Consider the following 24355-nt stretch of genomic DNA (forward strand, 5'->3'; position numbering starts at 1 on the left):
CGATCATTAATCCCCCATTCAGCTTGCATATTGTGGATGGCAAATCCCTTGGTTATACAGGATGACGTGCTGCCAAATGAAAGATGTGATCACGCAACAACCAAGTGTTTGCACCTTTTACATATGGCTGTATGTGGCACTGCTATAGTGTATCTGACCCGTACTTTATGGTATTTCTGTGGGGTACTACCGTACTATAAAACCTTTGTACTACACAACTATATGGCACCGAAAATTGAGCCCCAGACTGATCGGCGCACTCGTACTGTATAGGGACACTGCTACTGGAGTACATTTGTCACATGATCTAACCGTCTGCATATTTTATGCCTTTATGTTATACTTTTGCAGGAACATATCTGCGGGGTTTAGAGACCACGGCCACGTTTGACCCTTCCACCCAGGAATTTATAATAGACACTCCCCAGATTACAGCAACAAAATGGTGGCCAGGAGATTGTAAGTCATTTTATTAAATTTTGCGCCCCAATTTTTGAAGTATTATAAAATATGACATAACGTCCTGTTATTTATGTATTTTTGATATGTACAGTAGGAAAAACCAGCACTCATGCTTTGGTCCTAGCTCAGCTATATAGCAACGGAAATAAATACGGCATGCATCCGTTCATAGTCCAGGTCCGAAGTCTTGAGGACCACTCTCCACTCCCAGGTAACAATCACTAGACTGTTTTACGTGGACACCTGAACATGACCCATGCACTGTGTAAGCTTATCCGACATCTCATTTCCAAAAGTTATTTGCGCTATAACAGTCACTCTTCTTAAAGGCTATGTACATGTCACGGATGGTGTACAGGAAACAAGACAATACTATATAAACAATGTCTCTCTGGATCCACAACTAAGGAACAAAGGGAGACCCCTGCAATAGACCTGCCGCTCTCCCTCACTGCTCAGCCTATGCGAACACCCCAAAGGTGGATGTCCGCATATCCACGTTCCTCGGCTATCTATTACCTGAAGACCCTACAATAGTGAAGGGACACGACCACCGGCTCCCTACACTGACACGGAGGGAGTCAGGGTCACCTGGATCCAGAAAAGACAAAATCATAAATACATAAACAGCACTTATCTTGGAGACGAATGACGACTGACGACTGGGAACAGGGAACTGGGAACTGGGAACAGCATGCACACACACTCCAGGAAGTTGTATCAGCCGCACACTACTGCATTATGGGGAGGAACTTAAAGGGTAGCGATCAGTCTGACTGCATGACAGCTGAGATAGACTAACGAGATGAGAAACTAAACCAAAACAAAGAAATTCAAGGAGGAGGATCTGAGAAGCTCCTGTGAGCGCTTCTCAGCTGTCTGGCTGTGACAGTACACCTTTGAGAAAATTATTATTCTTTTTTTTTTTTTGTGATTGTATTTCGGGGCTAAAAATAATTTTTGGAATAGGTCTTTATTAAAAATATTGAGCTGTTCTGTCAAAAAGGGTAACTGTTTTTGTAGCTGTGTGCATCCTACTTTCACTTTGTGCCAGTCATCTAATAACCCTTATCTCTAAATTACTAAGAGGTCATAAACACTTATTTAAGCCACATTCTTATCTGTAAGATAAGGATTGAGCTTTGATGAGTGTTTATAATGTCTGAGAGCAGAGATAAGGAGCCCATCAGCTCCCTGCCTGAAAGAGCAGAGAGAAAATTCAGATCCTGCTAGTAGAGCATCTCAGCTCTGTACAGAGAAGAGAACTCAATATCTTTAATAAAGACCAATTAAAAAAATGATTCTTGGCTCATAAGGAGTGCAATGCACTAATAAAAACAAATTGCCCCCAAAGGTGTACAGTACATAGCCTTTAAAACATGGATTCAAGTCCATTTAGTCAAAAGAGCAAAAGTGAGGTTGACAATCATTTTGGGCACTTTGGTCTGGTTCACAGTTGGCTTCACCCTGACCGATGTAAACCTGGCTATAAAGCTGAGATAACTGCCGGCCTACAGATATCTGTCATGGCTCCCCCATATGCATGGAATAAATGATAGGGCATAATGAAATCCAATATGCCTAATCCTTCGTTCCCCGAATAGCATCTCCCCATAAAATAACAATTCCAGAGCTACCTCCTAGAACTCCGCATTGTGCAGTTCCTCTGTCATTTTTGCAGGTAACGTATGCATAAATTAACTGCCGATTTTTACTATTCCCATTGTCAAAGGGGCGTATTCCTACACAACAGCACTGACCAATCAGAGCTGACAGTGCCAAACTGTGGAGGGACAACACCCTACGGGATAGTAGCACCCAGTTGTTAGTGAAGTCATACATTTCCAGGAGGAATAACAGAAGAACAGCACAATGCTGAGATCTAAGACAAGAATAATTTCTTATAGAATAAAAGCATTTGCTTAAACAAACCTATACTGAAGCTGAACGTTTCTTGTAAAAGAAAATCGTAGCAGTCACAAGTAAGAAATGTCGCCTTGGTGATATATATATATATATATATATATTTCTATTTTTATTTTAACTTGACCAGTTTCTTTAACCCCTTAAGGACGCAGCCCTATTTCACCTTAAGGACTTGGCCATTTTTTGCAAATCTGACCAGTGTCACTTTAAGTGCTGATAACTTTAAAACGCTTTGACTTACCCAGGCCGTTCTGAGATTGTTTTTTCGTCACATATTGTACTTCATGACACTGCTAAAATTGGGTCAAAAAAGTAAATTTTTTTGCATAATAAAATACCATATTTACCCAAAATTTTGAAAAATTTGCAAATTTCTAAGTTTCAGTTTCTCTACTTCTGTAATACATAGTAACACCCCCAAAAATTGTGATGACTTTACATTCCCCACATGTCTACTTCATGTTTGTAGCATTTTGGGAATGATATTTTATTTTTTGGGGATGTTACAAGGCTTAGAAGTTTAGAAGCAAATTTTTTAATTTTTCAGAAATCTTCAAAATCCCACTTTTTATGGACCAGTTCAGGTTTGAAGTCACTTTGTGAGGCCTACATAATAGAAACCACCCCATTCTAGAAACTACACCCCTCAAGGTTTTCAAAACTGTTTTTACAAACTTTGTTAACCCTTTAGGTCTTCCACAAGACTTCATGGCAAATGGACATAAATTTTAAGAATTTAGATTTTTGGAAAATTTTTCCAATATAATCAATGTTTTCCAGGAAAAAAACAAGAGTTAACTGCCAAATAAAACTCAAAATGGGTTGCCCTGATTCTGTAGTTTTCAGAAACACCCCATATGTGGTAGTAAACTACTGTTTGGCCAAACGGGAGGACATAGGAGGGGAACACCATATGGGTTTTGCAAGGCAGATTTTGCAGGACTGGTTTTGTTTATACCATGTCCCATTTGAAGCCCTCCGTTGCACCCCTAGAATAGAAATTTCAAAAAAGTGACTCCATCTAAGAAAGTACACCCCTCAAGGTATTCAAAACTGGGTTTACAAACTTTGTTAACCCTTTAGGTGTTCCACAAGAGTTAATGGCAGATGGAGAAACAATTTAGAAATTTATATTTTTTGGGAAATTTTCCATTTTAACCCTTACTTTATTACTGAAAAAAATGGGTTAACAGCCAAACAAAACTCAAAATGGGTTGCCCTGATTCTGTAGTTTGCAGAAACACCCCATATGTGGTCGTAAACTACTATTTGGCTAAACGGCAGGACATAGAAGAAGGGGAACGCCATATGGTTTTTGGAAGGCAGATTTTGCTGGACTGGTTTATTTACACCATGTACCCTTTCAAGCCCCCTGACCCCATCTAGGAAACTATGGGATAAGGTGGTTGCTGTTTTGGGACTATTTTAGGGTAAATATGATTTTTGGTTGCTCTATATTACACTTTTTTGAGGCAAGGTAACAAAAAATTTAAATTCTAAAATTGTTTCTACATTCGCTATTTAGTTTTGTGGGGTTAACAAAGTTTGTAAAGTAACTTTTGAATACCTTGAGGGGTGTAGTTTCTTAGATGGGGTCACTTTTTTGGAGTTTCTAGTCTAGGCTACATCAGGGGGGCTTCTAATGGGACATGGTGTCAAAAAAAACTGTCCATCAAAATCTGCCTTCCAGAAACCATATGGAGTTCCCTTCGTTCTATGCCCTGCCGTGTGGCTATATAGCCATTTACGACCACATATGGGGTGTTTCTGCAAACTACAGAATCAGGGCCATAAATATTGAGTTTTGTTTGGCTGTTAACCCTTGCTTTATTACCGGAAAAAAAAGGATTCAAATGGAAATTTTGTCCAAAAATTGGTGTTTTGGCACCGTTTTTATTTTATATTTTTAACACTGTTCATCCGAGGGGTTTGGTCAAATGTTATTTTTATAGGGCAGATTCTTACGAACGCGGCGATACCTAATATATCTACATTTTAGAATTTATTTAGATTTTACACTACATTATCATTTTTGGAACCAAAAAAAATTATTTTAGTATCTCCATAGCCTGGGAGCTAAATTTTTTAGTTTTAGTTGGGCGACTATCTAATGTAGGGGCTCATTTTTTGCGAGATAAGATGGCGGTTTTATTGGCACTAATTGGGGGTGCATATGACATTTTGTTCACTTGCTATTACACTTTTTCTGATGTTAGGTGACCAAAAAATTGCTTTTTTTACACGTGTTTTTTTTTTTTTTTTTTTTACGCTGTTCATCCGGGGGGGGGTTGGGTTAAATGTTATTTTTATAGAGACGATTTTTACGGACGCGACGATGCCCAATATGTATGGCTCTCAGACTTTGGAGACACTAAGCAGGCATCCTAAAACTGCGGCCCTCCAGATGTTGTAAAACTACAATTCCCACCATGCCCTGCTGATGGCTGTAGGTTGTCTGGGCATGCTGGGAGTTATAGTTTTACAACATCTGGAGGGCCGCAGTTTGAGGATGCCTGCACTAAAACTAATATTTTTTTTGGGGGAAAAAAATTGTTTCCGTGTCTCCAAAGTCTGAGAGCCATAGTTTTTTATGTTCTCTAGTGGACTGTTGGGGATTATAAAAATGTAGTACTCCATGGAAGTGTGATACTCCCTGAAGCAACCAATAATGCAGAGGCCCGGATGATCGGGGCAAGTGTCGCACTGAGTAGTGGTGTCCTTCCGTATCCTCCTCCTGCGACACACTCTGCACTTTTTTGGGGTTCGTCCCTTCTTTCCAGTATGTGGGACCACACCTGGAAAGTGTTGGCCAGGGACGATCCGGGCGCCTCCAATTCCCAAGGTACTCCGGCCTGCTCTTTCCCGGTCCAAAAAGATCAGGTCCTTGAAGACTGCCTCATAGAATTGGAGGAATATCCCTGTGCTGCCAGCGCTTCGGGATAGTACAAAAGAGTTGTACAAGGCAACCTGTACCAAGTAGACCGCAACTTTTTTGTACCATGCCTGGGTTTTGCGCATGGCATTATATGGCTTGAGGACTTGATCAGAGAGATCAACTCCTCCCATATACCGATTGTAGTCGATGATACAATCGGGCTTGAGGACCGTTGCTGCAGTACCTCGCACAGAGACGGGGGTGGTGCTGTTACCGTGGATTGTGGACAGCATAAGGACATCCCTCTTGTCCTTATACCTGACCAGCAACAGGTTTCCACTAGTAAGGGCACGGGTCTCACCCCTGGGGATAGGTACCTGGAGGGGGTGGGCAGGGAGGCCGCACTGATTTTTCCGCACGGTCCCACAAGCGAACGTGGATCTGGCGGCAAGGGACCTAAACAATGGAATGCTGGTGTAAAAGTTATCCACGTAAAGGTGGTAACCCTTATCCAGCAGTGGGTACATAACACCCAGAGTGGGGGGACATTCTGGGGGTTGAATCCGGGAATCTCGCCCCTCGTACACACAAAATTTGTAAGTGTACCCTGAGGTACTCTCACAAATTTTGTATAGCTTCACGCCATACCTCGCCCGCTTAGTGGGAATGTATTGGCGGAAACTGAGTCTCCCCTTGAACGCAACGAGAGACTCATCAACCGCAACTTCCCTTCCAGGTACGTAGGCCTGCTGAAATTTGGCCCCGAAGTGATTGATGACCGGCCGTATCTTATACAGACGGTCATGGGTAGGATCACCTCGGGGGGGACATGCTGCATTATCGGAATAATGCAGACCTTTCCGGATGGCCTCAAACCGGGAGCGTGTCATGGCCGTACTGTACAGTGGGGTCTGGTAGAGTATGTCCCCACTCCAGTATTGCCTGACACTGGGTTTTTGCACTAGACCCATATGCAGCACGAGGCCCCAAAATGTCCTCATCTCGGCTGCACTGACCGGTGTCCAGCCACCGGGTCTAGCCAAAAATGAGCCCGGGTTTTGAGCGACGAACTGTTGGGCGTACAGATTCGTCTGCTCCACCATCAGATTCACCAGCGGGTTACTGAAAAAAAAAAAAAAAAAGTCAATTTCAGTAAACCCCACTGTGGGAATCTGGATTCCCAGCAAAATCCGGAATCTCGGGCTCAAAGTCCACTGGGGGACACCAGCTAAGTTCATCGGCAGGGGGCTCTGGTGGGCTTATTTGGTGGGCCGGGAAACCAGTACGAACCCCAAGGCGGCTCGTACTAGGGTGGGCCACAGGATCCCTAGCATGTGAGGCCCCTGGCTCCGCCTGTCGGCGTCTCCGCCACCTTGGGGGCTCATCGTCATCAGATGATGATGACGAGGATGCGGATGACAAAAGGAACGTGGGGTCATCCTCATCCTCACTGGGGCTCTCAGAGTCGGAGGCAATCTGGGCGTATGCCTCCTCGGCCGAGAACATCCGGCTGGCCATGGTTGTGTGTGCGTGTATATGTGTGTGTGTGGAAACCTTTATTCTATGTGCGTGTGTGTGGGGGCACGGGTGTTCGCGTACTAAAAAGTCCAGGCAAAAAAATGGGCAAGTGTTAGAGGGGGGGTCTGGGGTCTGAAAGATGGAACAAAGAAAGTTTAGATAAAAGTTTTTTTTTTTTTTCTAACTAACTTTTCCCTTCTGTCCCTGCCTAAAGGTGCCTCTCCCTCACTGACCCTAACCTACCTGGAGGGCGATGGGTGCAGGAGGGTGATGGATGCCGATTAGGGGGACTCAGGAGCTGGTGCTGCAGGGTGCTCGTGCAGAACAGGAAGAGGAGGGGAGAGAGGAGCGCAGGAAGTTTGAATCTTGCGCCTCTCTCCCCTGCACCAATCAGCACCCTGGACAGCAGCATTCAGCACCAGGACCAGCACCGCCTCTCCAAATCTTCGGACTGTGATTGGTGGTGTATAATCACGCCACCGATCGCAGTCTTTTTCCGGTTCATCGGGTCACCGGAGACCCGAATGGACCGGAAACGCAGCAAACCGCAGGTCTGAATTGACCTGCGGTTTTCTGTGATCGCCGATACGGGGGGGTCAAATGCCCCCCTGCGTTGTTACAGGATGCCGGCTGAATGATTTCAGCCGGCATCCCGTTCCGATTAACCCCCGCGGCGCCGGAATCGCGATTTAAAGTTAGGACGTACCGGTACGCCCTGAGTCCTTAAGGATTCGGGAAATAGGGCGTACCGGTACGCCCTACGTCCTTAAGGGGTTAAAGAGTATCTGTCAGCAGGATCAACCCCATAAAAAATAAATAAACATAATGGCTGATCGCACTGACCCAGCTGACTGTCGATATTCCTTTTCCCCCTGATCCATTGCTGCATATAAGAGAAATAAGTACTAATTTTAAAAGAATGCAAATTAGGGCCAGAGTGCACCAAGGCCTGGCCCAAGCCACTTGGTGCACCTAATCTCTTCTGCTTTGCTTCCCCGGACGCACCCCCCTCCAATAGATTAAATAGCAAGGCTTCCAGGTGGAGGGGGGGGACTGTCCAGGGAAGCAGAGCAGAGGAGCAAAGGTGCAGTGGGTAGGGCCAGCCCTTGGGGAATGTAAGCCCTAATTAGCCTATTTTGAAAGCAGTTATTTCTGGCAAATCAGCAAAGTCATCCCTACCAGGCATTATGGCTAGTTTAATAGGGTTGATCCTGCTGACAGAGGCTTGATATTCCATTTCGGTCTATAACAGAGCAGATCATTTACCTCTTTTTAGGAATAACTGTCGGGGACATTGGACCTAAGATGTCCTTTGAGAACATTGACAATGGATTCCTCATAATGAGAAATATTCGCATCCCTAAGGAAAACATGTTAAGCAGATATTCACAGGTAACACTTGCTTATATATCTTGTAAGTCATCGGGTCCCTTGTGTATAGTGGTTTTCCCCATAGATTTCCATGGGGTTGTTACCAAAAACAAAAAATATGCACCAAAAAAACACGTAAATGCACCAAAACCTTGATAAATAGTGCAGATTTATGTGCAGTTTTTTTTAGCCAGCATTATGCCCGATCCTGTTTAGACCTTGTCTGATGACATCTGGGTATCATACCTCATTATAGCACCAACAAATCGTATATTGGCCCCACGGTAGGGCCACATGTTGCCTACAGAACAGTTAAACCCTGCTGTTCTAGATATACAGTGGTGTGCATGTTAATTCTTGGCATGGAAACCGCGATCAGCAGCCATTCGCAGTTTAGCGTTTTTTAAATCCATGGTCGCAACTGCAGCATATAAACTGAAAATCCACAGCAGAAATCCAAGGGTCGTGGATCTCTCACCGTGGGAACCTGCCTTTGGCTGTAATACACTTTCTCAAGCATCTAAGAGAGAGAACCTGTGCACACACTGTAGTCAGGCGGTCCTGGGAGGAGTAGTCGCATCCAGTGTTTGTCTACTTCTGTCACTTGAGACTTATTAAAACTTCTGCAACCCATGGGTGACACCTTGTTTAAGGATCACATGTGCATCTTCTGCTTACATAAGGGTCACCACTGTGTCACATAATGTACGTTCAGCAGATTTTTAGTATCTTCAGCATAATTTATTTGCAAATTCTCTGCATTTAATTCACAGTAGGGTGGATAAGATAAATGGTAGATTAGATAGATGCATAAAGAAAGAGGTAGATGGTAGGTGGATAGATATATGATAGATTATAGGTAGATATTAGATAATGATAGACACAGTAGATAGATGATAGAGAGATATTAGATAGTAGATATATAATAGATAAATAGATAATAGATATATGATAGTAGAAAAATAGATATTAGATGGTAGATGATATACAGATAGTAGATATTAGACAATTTTTTTTTATGTATTCAAATTTTCATCAATTTGTTCGAAACTGAACCATCAAAAAGGGGCAACATAATCTATTATGTGGGTTACCTGTCCGAGGCTCCGACCGCGTTGTCTGAGAAGGCAGCAGTGCTCACATTAGCGCCACGGCCTTCTCACAGCTTTTCCTAGACCATGTGAAGGTCTGTTCACTGGTCACATGGCCTTGGTGCAGTTCAGCCCCGTAGAAGTGAGTAGGCCTAAGCTGCAATGCCACGCACGGCCACTATACTATGTACAGCGCTGTGCTTGGCGAGTTGAGAAAAGACTGCAGCGCTACTGCGAGCTCCAGTGCCTTCTCAAACATCTGATCAGTGGGGGTCCCAGGTGTCCAATCGCCAACGATTAGAGGATAGGTCATCGGTAAAACAAAATTTTGTTAAACCCCTTTAAGTGTGTTTGGGTAAAGTCCCGTGACCCTTGACCAGAAAGGTTAAATTATCCCACAAGACCACAGACTATGAGTAATATCTGCTTGTGGAGACCCACAGCAAAGACAAGAGTCTGAGGGGTAAATGTCAATCTTAAAACCTCTGACAGGTCACATATCAGATCTCTGAAAAGCTTGGAGAACCATTTCCATCTTTCTGGCTGATGGGAGTGTTTTTAGGGATGTAATCCATTATATTTAAGAGATCCTTAATGTCCAGCCCAGGAAAGACAGGGAGCCATGTCACCATGTAACTATACAAGGCAGTGAACGACTGAGAACCCAGTGAAAAGTCGATAGACAGATATTAGATGGGTACGGGGTTGATTTGGCCCAGCAGAGTACCAGAAAATCCTTTTGGTGGGCCCATGTTTTGACAATAATGGACCCCTAATTAAACATGGCCTTAAAGGTCCTGTATAAACAGAGGTTTGGGCCCTCAGAATAATTTCCTTTGGACCCAAGGGACATCAGTCTGATGCTGGATGGATAGATATTTAATCGATATCATAAATTAGATACTAAAAAGTGAAGATAAAAATATTCCCCATTACGACGCTGATGGTGGCTGTGCCTGCAATACTAAGTAGAATGTCCTACATGGGGCCGATCACGGGGTTCTACATAGTATGTGATGCCCCAGCAGTAGATGGTGTAGGGCAGGAACAGACATCGGGAAGGCCGGGACCTCACAATGTCAGCTATGATGAAACATGTGAATGGTATATTACTGCAAACAAAGAAGGACTGTGTGTGAACATAGCCGAGGACGTATCACCCCAGCCGTGAGAGAAGGAAAGTACTTTTCGTGATACTGCTTCATGTAGAATCTGTTATCAGCCACACACGTGTCTCAAGAGATTTATTCTCCGCACACCCAGTGATGTTTCGACCCATAAGCATAGTTGGGCCATTCACAAGCCGTGTTCATGGCCCTATAGGTGTGTGGAGAATAAACTTTTTAGAAATTGTGAGACCAAAAAAGGGATTATCCAGTAGAAGCACCATGGCCCCATCATGTGTGCTGTTCCACATGTTTCACGCTGTACAACAGGAGAAACGTATAATAATCCAGCGCTTGATATTTCCATAAATTCTGTACAGTAGAGATATTGATGTTGATTACCTCTTTGGCAACAGGTTCTGCCTGATGGCTCCTATGTTAAACGTGGATCTGACAAGATGAACTATTTCACCATGATCGCTGTGAGGGTCAACATGCTCCAACGCGAGGTTCTGGATGCTCTGATGAAAGCCTGTACCATCTCTGTCCGATATTCTGCTGTGAGACGCCAGTCAGAGCTAAAACCAGGGTAAATTTCTCCAGCATTCGATGACCATGTATATCACCAAGAACCTTCTGCTTGTGTATAACTTTCAGTTGTCTTCTTCTGTCAAGTTTTTTGAAACTTCTACTCAACCATTCATAATGATTGCTTTTCAAAGAAGTGACAATTAATTTGGCCGCCATAACACCTACATCAATGTTTGTCAACCAACTTTCTCAAATATCTGAAATGCAACTTTCTCTATCCCTATATAACTAGGCAGGTTTGTTTATGAGGCCTCTAGAAAAGCAAACTGTAATAGCGGTCACATCGGGAGCCACAAATTTTTAATTTTTTCACCTACCGAGTGAGTTTTTATTGACTTCTCATGAGATCACAGGTTGACTTGGTGACATCACTCATCCTTAGGCTGTAGTCTGAACATAATGGCTGTCATCACTTGAAGGAGTTGTCCACCTTTTTCGTTAGAAGGATCCCTTGATGAGTGTACCCCAACAATCTGCTGTAATTTGTGGGTTGTTCAGTCTCCCTGCAGCGCCTCTACAGGAAAAGTCAGCAATTACATGGTTTTCATTAAAATAAATGGGCTCCCCCTATTATTGCCTGGCCATGCTAGGTCCTTCAGAGTAAAAGATACACCATCTTTAGGTAGCACTAACTAACAACAGATAAGTGCCTATAGTTGGTGACCACCCCCTCCCTCCTCTATTAACTCAGTTTTCCTCAAAATGGTAATTGAAAATGAGTTTTCTAAAGCGGATAACCCCTTTAAGATCAAATACAGGCTACCACTATAGTGGAGACTTGAGAGCTTCATCAGACGTGGTAATGGTTTCCATGCTGGTAAGAAATTATCAGAAATTACAGGCAGCTCTTTATGTTTTTTCCATGCTTTATTGTGACTTTTTTTTATTTTTCACCCTAGGGACAAAGAACCAAAAATCCTTGAGTACCAAACTCAGCAACAAAAACTTTTGCCCCTCGTGGCTACGTGTTATGCTGTCAGTTTTACAGCAAAATATGTGAATACATTTTACCACGACGTGTACAGTGAGATTAAGAAGGAGAACTTTAACACTCTTCCTGAGGTACAGTACAATGATGACTTTGTTCAATCTTGTAGATCACCTATTCTATCACTCGTATATTAACACCTTAAGGACTCAGCCCTATTTCACCTTAAGGACTTGGCCATTTTTTGCAAATCTGACCAGTGTCACTTTAAGTGCTGATAACTTTAAAACGCTTTGACTTATCCAGGCCATTCTGAGATTGTTTTTTCATCACATATTGTACTTCATGACACTGGTAAAATTAAGTCAAAAAAATTAATTTTTATTTATAAAAAAAATACCAAATTTACCAAATTTTTTTTTAAAAATTGCACATTTCCAAGTTTCAATTTCTCTACTTCTATAATACATAGTAATACCTCCAAAAATAGTTATTACTTTACATTCCCCATATGTCTACTTCATGTTTGGATCATTTTGGGAATGATATTTTATTTTTTGGGGATGTTACAAGGCTTAGAGGTTTAGAAGCAAATCTTGAAATTTTTCAGAAATTTTCAAAAACCCAACTTTTAGGGACCAGTTCAGGTCTGAAGTCACTTTGCGAGGCTTACATAATAGAAACCACCTAAAAATGACCCCATTCTATAAACTACACCCCTCAAGGTATTCAAAACTGATTTTACAAACTTTGTTAACCCTTTAGGTGTTCCACAAGAATTAATGGAAAATAGAGAGATAATTTAAAAATTTCACTTTTTTGGCAGATTTTCCATTTTAATAATTTTTTTCCAGTTACAAAGCAAGGGTTAACAGCCAAACCAAACTCAATATTTATGGCCCTGATTCTGTAGTTTACAGAAACACCCCATATGTGGTCGTAAACAGCTGTACGGGCACACGGCAGGGCGCAGAAGGAAAGGAATACCATACTGTTTTTGGAAGGCAGATTTTGCTGGACTGGTTTTTTTGACACCATGTCCCATTTTAAGCCCCCCTGATGCACCCCTAGTGTAGAAACTCCAAAAAAGTGGCCCCATTTTAGAATCTACGGGATAGGGTGGCAGTATTGTTGGTACTAGTTTAGGGTACATATGATTTTTGGTTGCTCTATATTACACTTTTTGTGAGGCAAGATAACAAGAAATAGCTGTTTTGGCACCGTTTTTATTTTTTGCTACTTACAACATTCATCTGACAGGTTAGATCATGTGATATTTTTATAGACCAGGTTGTCACGGATTCGGCAATACCTAATATGTATACTTTTTTTTTATTTATGTAAGTTTTACACAATGATTTCATTTTTGAAGCAAAAAAAATCATGTTTTAGTGTTTCCATAGTCTGAGAGCCATAATTTTTTTAGTTTTTGGGAGATTACCTTGGGTAGGGTATGATTTTTGCGGGATGAGATGACTGTTTTATTGGCACTATTTTGGGGTGCGTGTGACTTTTTGAACGCTTGCTATTATACTTTTTGTGATGTAAGGCGACAAAATGGTTTATTTAGCACAGTTTTTATTTTACATTTTTTACGGTGTTCATCTGAGGGGTTAGGTCATGTGATATTTTTATAGAGCCGGTCGATACGAATGCGGCGATACAAAATATGTATACTTTTTTTTTATTTATGTAAGTTTTACACAATAACAGCTTTTTTTTTAAAAAAAAATGATGTTTTAGTGTCTCCATATTCTGAGCCATAGTTTTTTTTTTTTTGGGCAATTGTCTCGGGTAGGGGCTCATTTTTTGCGGGATGAGGTGATGGTTAGATTGGTACTATTTTGGTGGGCAAACGCCTTTTTGATCGCTTGCTGTTGTACTTTTTGTGATGTAAGGTGACAAAAAAATGGTTTATTTAGCACAGTTTTTATTTTTTACGGTGTTCATCTGAGGGGTTAGGTCATGTGATATGTTTATAGAGCCGGTCGATACGGACGCGGCGATACCTAATATGTATACATTTTTTTCCCCTATCTCTTACCAAATTTTTTTTACTTTATTTGGGGAAAATGACGTTTTTGTTTATTTTTACTTGAAACTTTTAATTTTTTGGGGGGAAAACTTTATTTTTTTCACTTTTTTTTTTCCACTTTTTTTTTTGTCCCACTTTGGGACTTGAACTTTTGGGGGTCTAATCCTTTACAATGCATTCCAATACTTCTGTATTGGAATGCATTGGCTGTATGAGTAATACTGTGTGTATTACTCATACAGCTTCTGGCCTGTGAGATCCAGGGGGCTGGATCTCACAGGCTCTTCACCGGAAGGCAGTGCGATGCCTTCCTTAGACATCGCGCTGCCTTCCATGCCATTGGGTCCCCCCTACAGCCGCATGGGGACCCGATGGCACCGCCTCACAGCCGCCGCAACCGCAGGTCTGAATTGGACTGCGGTTTGCGACGATCGCCGATACGGGGGGGTCCATCCTGTCACATGACCCCCCCCAGCGTTGTGACAGGATGCCCGCTGAATGATTTCAGTGGGCATCCTGTTCCTATTAACCCCCACCGCACCGCAATGTCTGTTTAAAGTTAGGACGTACCGGCACGCCCTGAGTCCTTAAGGACTCGGGAAACAGGGCGTACCGGTACGCACTAAGTCCCTAAGGGGTTAAAGGCTATTGACACCTTCAGGGGCAATTTTTTTTATGATTGCATTTTACAAATTTTGGGCTTAAAATCATTTTTTCAGTTGGTCGTTATTAAAAAATATTTAGAAGCTTAACTTCTGGGTTAACTTTTGCCTTGCTGTGTAAATCGTACTTTCACGCTGTGTCTGTCATCTAATAACCATTATCTCTAAATTACTAAAAGGTCATAAACGGTTATTTAAGCCACATTCCTATCAGTAAGGTAAGAACTGCACTATAAGAGTGTTTATAAGGTCAGAGATTAGAGATAAGGAGCCGTCAGCTGAGCTGCTGGCCAGAACACAGCAAAAACACAGAGCCTGCTACTGGAGAATCTCAAGGCTGTACAGAGAAAGGGGCTAAACATTTGTAATAAAGACCAAATGGAAAAAAATGATTTTTAGCTCAAAATAAGTACAAGGCAGTAATTTAAAAAAAGTCTCTAAAGGTGTACATAGGATTTAAATACTGTATGGAGGGAGCATGTCTACTGGGTATACAAAGCTGACATCTATTACATCTATTTGGATGCTTGCTTAAAAACTGTGCTGCCTGCAGGATGTAAGTGCGGATTATGCTGCTTGTATTCTGTGAAAGGGTTACTGATCGGGGCTATCACAATATCCTGATAGGCATCTCAAAAGCCCCTGTAGGCAAAACATTCACAGAATAAGAGCTGCTGTAAATGGCACCTATACTCTGATAGTGGCCCCTACAGGGCTGCAGAAACTAATCTGATTTCTCTGGCAGTGCTCTGCTCTGTTACTGACATTGCGATGTGATGGTGATATTATAATCTGAACTGTTTATAGTGGCATTCACTAATAAGTGACTCCAAGTTAGAGTTGCACTTTAAAACTACACATGTTCATTATATCTATTTGAAGGGTCAATGAGTTCTTATAAAACGTATGATATGTCATAGACACATATAAAACGTGTTGATCCCCGGCGGTGGTGTCAGCGCTGAGACCCTCACGATCACTTGAACAAGGAGAGAGAAGTGTTCACATATTGTGTCTCTCTCACAGAAGTGAGATGGGCCCATAGATATTCCTGCAGTGAGAAAATAGAGCGCTATATGCATACACTTCTTTCTCCTCCCCCTAGCGATTGGTGGGGGTATCAGCACTCACTTCTTTTACTGGAGGAACTCAAATTGAAAGCAATACAGGCAACGCACTAAATTGGCTTCTCCAGTTTTCACTCTGGCAGAAGAAGGTTCTGTGCTGAGGAAAGGTCTGAGCTAGTTGTCCCTCTCTATTTCAGAAAACTGGTACCCTGACCAAAAGGGCTGTTGAACCAGGGTCAGTGGCAGAGTATACCTGTTTCCGCATCTTCTTCTGGTCACTTGTGCAGTCTGGCACTCTCTCCTACTGAACCCTGGTCCCTATCTGCAGAAGACTAGGTGCTCTGACTGCTCTATTTTTATACAGTTTCTAAATGAACGAGAATATTCTAGTGGGAGGGGTGAAAACGGAAGTAATGTTGCAATTTTAGTCTGTCATAGACTTGTATAGAACCTCAGTACAAGTCAATGGGAAAAACTAAGCAATTTTAAGACCTAAACAGTCTAACCGAGATTAATCAGATGGTCAAAAGGTCTGTTTTTTTTCCTTCAAAAACGTAGCTTTCCATATTCTCTAATAATTAATAACTGTGGAAAATTTATCGATTCTCAGTGCACAGGTAAAAAGTCCCAAAGTCTCTCAGTATTATCTGGCTGTGTATTACCCCTTTCTACGGAACAGTGCAAATGAACAAGATAATAAACCATATAAAATTTAGTTCAACAATATAAAACAGTATAAGTGCACAAAACAGCATAAATCATAGTGCAAGTCAACCCTTTGAAGTGCAATAAAGTAGGGAGTTGATGTCTTTGCATAGTAGCAATAGGGGCAAATGTCCAAAATACCCTTTCTCCAGGGCACTACAGATGTTATGTAGATTGTGTAACACTTGTAGATGAGTAGAACAGAATAAATAATCTAGTTTTTCACATTGTACTATCTTTTTTGTATTTTCAGCTCCATGCCCTTACAGCCGGAATGAAGGCTTTCGCAACAGAAGTCTGCTCAAATGGAGTAGAAGTTTGCCGCAAGGCATGTGGGGGCCACGGCTATTCCCTTTACAGTGGTTTACCCTCTCTCTACACCAAAGTGACTGCTTCGTGTACTTACGAAGGGGAGAATACCGTCCTGCACTTGCAAACTGCAAGGTAACAATATATAACAATATCTGATATCAACAGAGATGTTGTTCATGCATTTTCTTTCTGAATTCATTTTCACTTATTATTTTTCCTAGATTTTTGATCAAATGTTTTACTGGTGCCCAGTTGGGGAAACCATTACCAGCCAGTACAGCCTATCTATCCTCTCCAGGGGCTGTTGGATGCAAGGCCATGAGACCTGCTGACTTCCTGAATCCGGAGGTGTACCTGAAGGCATATGAGTATAGGGCATACAGGTAAGAGAAGGTTGGCACTGAACTTCTGATGCCCTCTTCTGATGTTCAATAGCACATTACAGAACCGTCTCATACATAGGCAGATTACTTACCAGTTATGTTTTGGTGGTTGGAGGACAGGGTTAGCCCAAATGGCACCAAATCTGAATATCCGCAGTAAGGTTATGGTGTGGAGGGACGGACTGTACAGCAATTTCCCTCTTTAGAAAATGGTGAATTGAAGCATTTGCCTTCTTAAAGAGAACCTGCCATCCCGGAATGTAACTGGAAGTCTCCAGGACAAGATGCAGAATCTTTTAACAGGTCCACAAAGCTATTACCCACCATAGTACCATACTGTTATGTGGCAGAGAGGCTGTTGGGCCATCTCGAGGGCCAGGTAGGAGGGAAGAAGGAGTGGACATAGTTGAATTTTACATTCTCGATCTTTGTGTTCTCTAAGCCTGGCAGCGAATTACTCCCCTCTCCGGTTTAGAACACATATATACACTTGACAGAAGTTGAGCGTGTATTAGGGAAGGGGTCTAGAGGAACCTTAAAGGCTATGTACAGCTTTTGGGGGCAATTTTTTTTATTTATTATTGCATTGTACGTATTTTGAACTAAAATTCATTTTTTCAGTTGGTCTTTATTAATAATATGGAATCCTTTTTTGTGTACAGAGCTGACGTGCTCTACTAGCAGCCTCTGGATTTTCTCTCTTTTCCGTCAGTTGGGGATGTGACAGACTCCTTATCTCTGCTCTGTGACATTATAAGCATTCTTTTAAGCTCAATCCTTATCTTACAGATAAGAATGTGACTTAAATAAGTGTTTATGACCTCTTAGTAGTTTTTAGAGAGAAGGTTTACCAAGTGAAAGTACCAGTCACACAGCTAGAAAAACAGTTAACCCTTTGTGACAGAACAGCTCAATATTTTTAATAAAGGCCAATTGAAAATATGATTTTTAGACAAAAATTTGTAAAATTCAATCATAAGCAAAAATTGCCTCCCAAAGGTGTACATAGCCTTTAACCCTAAAGTTGATGTAAGATGTAACAATTATACAATTGGTAAAAGGGGTGCTCCTGGAGAACAGTAATGATGACCCGTCATCAATATTTAATTGGTAGGGGTCCAACTTCTGGCACTGCCATAGATCAGCCATGATAAGGAGCCCACAGTGCTCTGGTGAGTGCTGCAGCTTACCAAGCAGAGCGCCATACATTGTATAGTGGCTGTGCTTGGTATAGCAGTCCAGGCCCCTTCACTTGAATTGGACTGAGCTGCACCTAGGCCATGTGACTGATGAATGTGACATCACTGGCCTAGGAAGAAGCAGTGGCGCTGCAGCCTCCTCAAACAGCTGATCGACAGGGGTGCTGGGAGTCGGATGAATATTTTACTCTCTTTAAATCTAATAGCAGTGTAGTAACATAAAATTGGGTATCATCAGAGAGAGTGCATACTGAGCCATGGAAATCCATAATATTTCACACTGTACACTGCCGAGTATTCCAGTGACAGACAAAATGCTCATCCTAACCAGTCACCACTGAAAAGCCATTCTGCAGACTTCCCGCCCGCCGGCCAGGTGTATAGTGCTGCTCTATCTCTAGAACTGCATTGTATCTCCATGATGTTCGTCAGTGTAATTACACTGTAAATGATACAATAATATATATTTTTTTCAGTTTAGTCAAATCCGCAGCAAATAAAATCGAGAGCTTTGTGAAATCGGGGGCTGAGCAATACCTGGCGTGGAACAGCACCTCTGTGGAGCTTGTGAAAGCCTCAATAGTAAGTGTCTACTCACCTAGTCTGTCAATGTAATGAAATGTGAGAAAAATTCTCATCAGAGGGCCATCTCATTATTCCTCCTAGAAAATGATGAATAAATTGACAGCCGGATGTTACCCGTTGAAGGTGTGGTTCTTTACATTGTCCATTGAGTCCCAACAGTGTAGGGACACACCCGTATGACCAGGGGAATTGCAACATCTAGTTGTCAGTTTATACGTTTCCAGGAGGAATAACAGAGGAACGGCACTGTGCAGAGTTCTAAGAAATGATGATCCAGAATTATTTCATGAAGAATACATGTACATACTGTATGTCAGGAGTGGTGATTGATGTCGTCGTGTCTTTTAGGCTCATTCCCACTACTTAACCGTGAAGATTTTCGTCTCGGCTCTGAATTCGCTGTCCGATGAGCCTGACATTAAAGCTGTTCTGAAGCGGCTGTGTGACCTGTACGCATTGCACGGAATATTCACAAGTGCTGGTGATTTCTTACAACATGGCTACCTGTCGGGGAAACAGCTGGACATGGTCACCACTGCTTACCTCGGCCTCTTGGCTGAGCTCCGGTGAGTGATTTGGTGAAGGTTGGCACATGGCACATAGTGGCAAGAGCTGATATGAATGGCTTGGGATTAAAGAGGTTGTCTGAGTGTTTAACACTGATGACCTACAGTACGAAGTGAACGCAGGAGTCTGTAACGCACTGGATGCAGGACTTAATGTAAAAAAAGAACACTCACAAGAGAGAATACCAGCCTTCCCCTGGCCCTGCTACCTGCTTGCCCAGTCTGTCTCCTCAGTAGGTGCTGCCTGCTCATCCCGTGCACTTATGAAACAGTCTGCCTCCTGCAGAGTCCGCACTGTACGAGAGGGAGAGAGATAGCAGGGCTGTGAAGGGAAAAGTACCAGAGCGCACAATGACAGCCCCAGAGCCTTTCTGCTGCCTGGCCAACCGTATGGTGCCACAGCGCCAGCCTGCAGGACATCAGAGAGGCCAGGGGTCCACATTACAGCACCACTACATTTACATTTATTTATTATCAAAAAGCATCATACATTACAGGGGGAAAAAACAAAACAATTTTTACTGTCCCTTTAAGCAAAACCCAGAACATAATAAAAGACAAAAACAGACATTAAACGTAACTATATTTATAATAAAACAATTTACTTACAAAATAAGCTATTCAGTCGTCTGCTGTGCCGTCCTCTGCTTGCTTTCGCGGATTCTTTCCCCTCCTTTCTGTCTCTCCTCAGTGCGCAGGCGCACTGTTATGGGGGATCTGTGGATAACACACTGTTTGTCCCCATTCACACGTTCATAACGTGTTTCGCGGATCCGCAAAACACGGACACCGGCAATGTGCGTTCCGCATTTTGTGGACCGCACATCACCGGCACTAATAAAATATGCCTATTCTTGTCCGCAATTGCGGACAAGAATAGGACATGTCCTATTTTTTTCGGGAAAGGAAATGAGGACCCGGAAGTGTGGGTCCGCATTTTCAGAGCCGGGCCGCATATTGTGCGGCCCCATACAAATGAAGGGGCAGCAATTCCGTTCCACAAAATGCAGAACGAAATTGCGGACGTGTGAATGGGGCCTTATGGTGGATCTGTGGATGACACACTGTTATGGGGGACCTGTGGATGACGCACTGTTGTGGGGGACCTGTGGATGAGGCACTGTTATGGGGAACCTGTGGATGAGGCACTGTTATGGGGAACCTGTGGATAACACACGGTTATGGGGGGACCTGTGGATAACACACTGTTATGGGGGGACCTGTGGATAACACACTGTTATGGGGGGACCTGTGGATAACACACTGTTATGGGGGGACCTGTGGATAACACACTGTTATGGGGGGACCTGTGGATAACACACTGTTATGGGGGGACCTGTGGATAACACACTGTTATGGGGGGACCTGTGGATAACACACTGTTATGGGGGGACCTGTGGATAACACACTGTTATGGGGGGACCTGTGGATGACACACTGTTATGGGGGGACCTGTGGATGACGCACTGTTATGGGGGGACCTGTGGATGACGCACTGTTGTGGGGGACCTGTGGATGACGCACTGTTATGGGGGACCTGTGGATGACGCACTGTTATGGGGGGACCTGTGGATAACACACTGTTATGGGGGACCTGTGGATGACACACTGTTGTGGGGGACCTGTGGATGACACACTGTTGTGGGGGACCTGTGGATGACGCACTGTTATGGGGGACCTGTGGATGACGCACTGTTATGGGGGGACCTGTGGATAACGCACTGTTATGGGGGGACCTGTGGATGATGCACTGTTGTGAGGGACCTGTGGATGACACACTGTTGTGGGGGACCTGTGGATGACACACTGTTATGGGGGACCTGTGGATGATGCACTGTTATGGGGGGACCTGTGGATAACACACTGTTATGGGGGACCTGTGGATGACACACTGTTGTGGGGGACCTGTGGATGACACACTGTTGTGGGGGACCTGTGGATGACGCACTGTTTTGGGGGACCTGTGGATGACGCACTGTTATGGGGGGACCTGTGGATAACACACTGTTATGGGGGGACCTGTGGATGACGCACTGTTGTGGGGGACCTGTGGATGACACACTGTTGTGGGGGACCTGTGGATGACACACTGTTGTGGGGGACCTGTGGATGACGCACTGTTATGGGGGACCTGTGGATGACGCACTGTTATGGGGGGACCTGTGGATAACACACTGTTATGGGGGGACCTGTGGATGACGCACTGTTATGAGGGATAATGGATCTGTGGATGACGCACTGTTATGGGCAGGCAGTGTCCCCTAGTGAGTAGTGAAGCGGTGCTCCACAGTCCGTGCCATCCCCACCCCTCTACACCAGGGCCCAAAACCCCCCACTTCCCTCATCTCAGATGAGCCCCCTCCTCCTGGTGGATGCCCCTTGAGGGGCAGCAAGACAAGCCTGGGTACGTGGAAACCCCGCTGGCAAACGTGGGGTGTCCGTGCACAAGGCTTCTTGAGTGCATCGGTGCAGAGGGAATGGACCTCCAGCATCAAGCATGCCACCTCACAGCAGCAGCCAGGAGACCACGAAAGGACCAAGAACCCCTGCATCCTCCCTCCCTGCTGGGTTTGGGGGTCTTTGGGGCTGAAGGAGCGTAAGTGTCTGCGCTCATTGCTGTTCGGTAGGGTTGAGGGGTGCGATAAATGCTGGGGAAAGCCTCATTCAGAAGTTTGGGATGGGCCTCTGGGGAGGAGCCTCTGGCTGTGCTCAGTGTCGCCCTCTGCTGCAGCAGAGAGGAGCGGAGAAAGGGAAGTGATAACTGAGATGGGCATATTTCTGATTTACAAAAGTGGTTGTCAGTCTTCCAGTCCATCTGTTGTCATACTAACCTGAACCCCCTTAGGGTGTATTCAGACGTTATGTACATATTGCATTTTTTTTTTCACGTCTTCCTTCAAATACATGGCAAAAACTGCAATCTGACTGTCACGTGTGAACACGCCCTGAAGCTGACGGCCCAGCGCAGCCTTGGCTCATTTTCCCGAGGAGGGATATGCTGCCTTTCCCTTTAAGTGACAGCTCCACCAGCTCTTAACTCAGTCTCTACTCGCTCTCACAGTACTAGTGTTGCGTAGCAGCAGTCCGGACAGCAGCGTAACGCCACGCGCCTGCTCCTCCCACTTTATTAATGAAGCAGGTGCGCGGCGTGAAGTGAGTGACGTTAAGCTTGCGCTGCCATCCGGCCAGGCCTGCCTGCTGCGCTACTTTGATAGTGACCCCTTCTTGAGTAGTACAGTACAGTAGACCCTGCAGCAGGAACCTCTCATGGGGCCCCCTAGGACGTGGGCCCTCGGTCCATGCCTGAGTGCCTGAATGGTCAGTCCACCCCTGTACAGTATCCTGTACAGCTTACCAAGCACAGCGCCGTCCATTGCATAGTGGCTGTGCTTGGTACTGCAGCTCAGCCCCATTCATTTCAATGGGACTCAGCTGCACCTAGCCCATGTGACTGTGACCAATGAAGGTGAGGTCACTGGCCTAGGAAGGGGACATGGCGCTGTGTCTCTTTAAATAGCTGAAGTGCCAGGTGTCGGACCCCAGCGATCACCTGTTTGAAATATTTTAACCCCCCCACCTTTTAGGAAATTTTCCTAACTTTCCGCCTGTAAAACATTTCTTTTTATTTGTAGGAAAGACGCAGTTCTACTTGTTGATGCCTTTGATTACACAGATGAAGAGTTATTATCGGCCCTGGGGAGCTATGATGGCCACGTGTATCATAACCTGCTTGAGTGGGCTCAGAAAAATCCGGAGAACAAGAAGGTGAGTCCTGAGGGTGATGGCGACTGATATCCCAGTGCTTATCGGAGCACGGGATTGATGGTCCTCTTAGTTGTCAGGCCACCAAATTTTTATGGTATACCCATTTAAAGGGGTTGGCCACTGTATGCTAACTTTTCCTAGTGTCCTGGAAACTGCATTATATTCAGCCTACGAATAGGCTGCAAAAAGAGCATCAGCATTGTTGGCCTCCTGTGCTGAGCCAGCTCCCCCTTATATATAACAGTCATGCTCAAACATGGCTGCTGATGGAGGGACTCGAGACAATCCAATCCATCAGTGGGCCCCCATTCAGTAACGCTGTGCATGCACTGGTTGCTCATGCTGGGCACACGGGTCTCTTCTCTTGCCCATCCATCAGTGGTCCTATAGGGGCAGGATTGTTATGCATATGCAGGAACTGGCTGTCAAACCAGTGGGGGTTTGGGGCTGCACAGAAAGGTTAAAGGGTATGTTAACATTTGGGGGCAATTTTTTTTTTATTATTGCATTGTACTCATTTTGAGCAAAATTTTTTTTTTTCAGTTGGTCTTTATTAAACATTTTGAGACCCTTTCTCTGTACAAGCTGCAAAGAAAAAGGGGGTCAGTCAGCACATCCCAAAGCGCAGGGGCACGTTGCTATGGCTGAGAACAAGACTGTTAAACAAAACAAGCAATGCAACAGCTCACTGCAAACCAAATAAAGTACAAAATTGCATCTAATTGCAAATGCTGAACTAATAAGTTAGAGATACTTGGCAAATCGTTTTGTACAAAATTATTTGAGCCCGTCTGCCGAACGTCAAGGCAATCTCTAGTTAGACGGGTTCCTAACACTAAATATACCTGTTATGTGCCATAGCGGCTATCATATAATTCAGAAAGTGCAGGTTCCACTTACATGCTGGATCCGCCAGAATTTCCGGTGCCAAAATGGCCTCCATTATATCCAGGGAAAGCAGTTACCAGCATGTATGCCAGGCCCACTCCACACCACCCCTGGCGCCACATGGTCACCAAGGACTGCAATGAGAGTCCACACACTATCTCTCTCCTGGTGCCAGATGGCTTCAGTGAGTGAGGGGGAGCGGGCCAAGCTATATACTAACACTAATTAAAAACCTGTGGGACAGACGAGCTGGTCAGGAGTGCACGACTGGTGAGGCAGCCACACCTCCAGCACAAGCTGCAAAGAAAAAGGGGGTCAGT

At 44.0% G+C, this 24355-nt stretch overlaps 1 protein-coding gene across 1 annotated transcript in view; it reads left to right on the plus strand.

Moving 5' to 3' along the window:
* LOC120979104 (peroxisomal acyl-coenzyme A oxidase 2-like) overlaps positions 1–24355 on the plus strand; it is a 48671-nt gene that overhangs the window by 21311 nt on the left and 3005 nt on the right. Inside the window, exons 4-13 of the mRNA XM_040407646.1 lie at positions 352–459; positions 554–673; positions 8058–8173; positions 10766–10938; positions 11840–12002; positions 16591–16781; positions 16871–17032; positions 18708–18813; positions 19165–19382; positions 23015–23147. Coding sequence (XP_040263580.1) covers positions 352–459; positions 554–673; positions 8058–8173; positions 10766–10938; positions 11840–12002; positions 16591–16781; positions 16871–17032; positions 18708–18813; positions 19165–19382; positions 23015–23147 — 1490 coding nt within the window. The remainder of the gene's footprint in view (positions 1–351; positions 460–553; positions 674–8057; positions 8174–10765; positions 10939–11839; positions 12003–16590; positions 16782–16870; positions 17033–18707; positions 18814–19164; positions 19383–23014; positions 23148–24355) is intronic.

This window comes from Bufo bufo, chromosome 9 (assembly GCF_905171765.1).
Source record: "Bufo bufo chromosome 9, aBufBuf1.1, whole genome shotgun sequence".
NCBI lineage: Eukaryota > Metazoa > Chordata > Amphibia > Anura > Bufonidae > Bufo > Bufo bufo.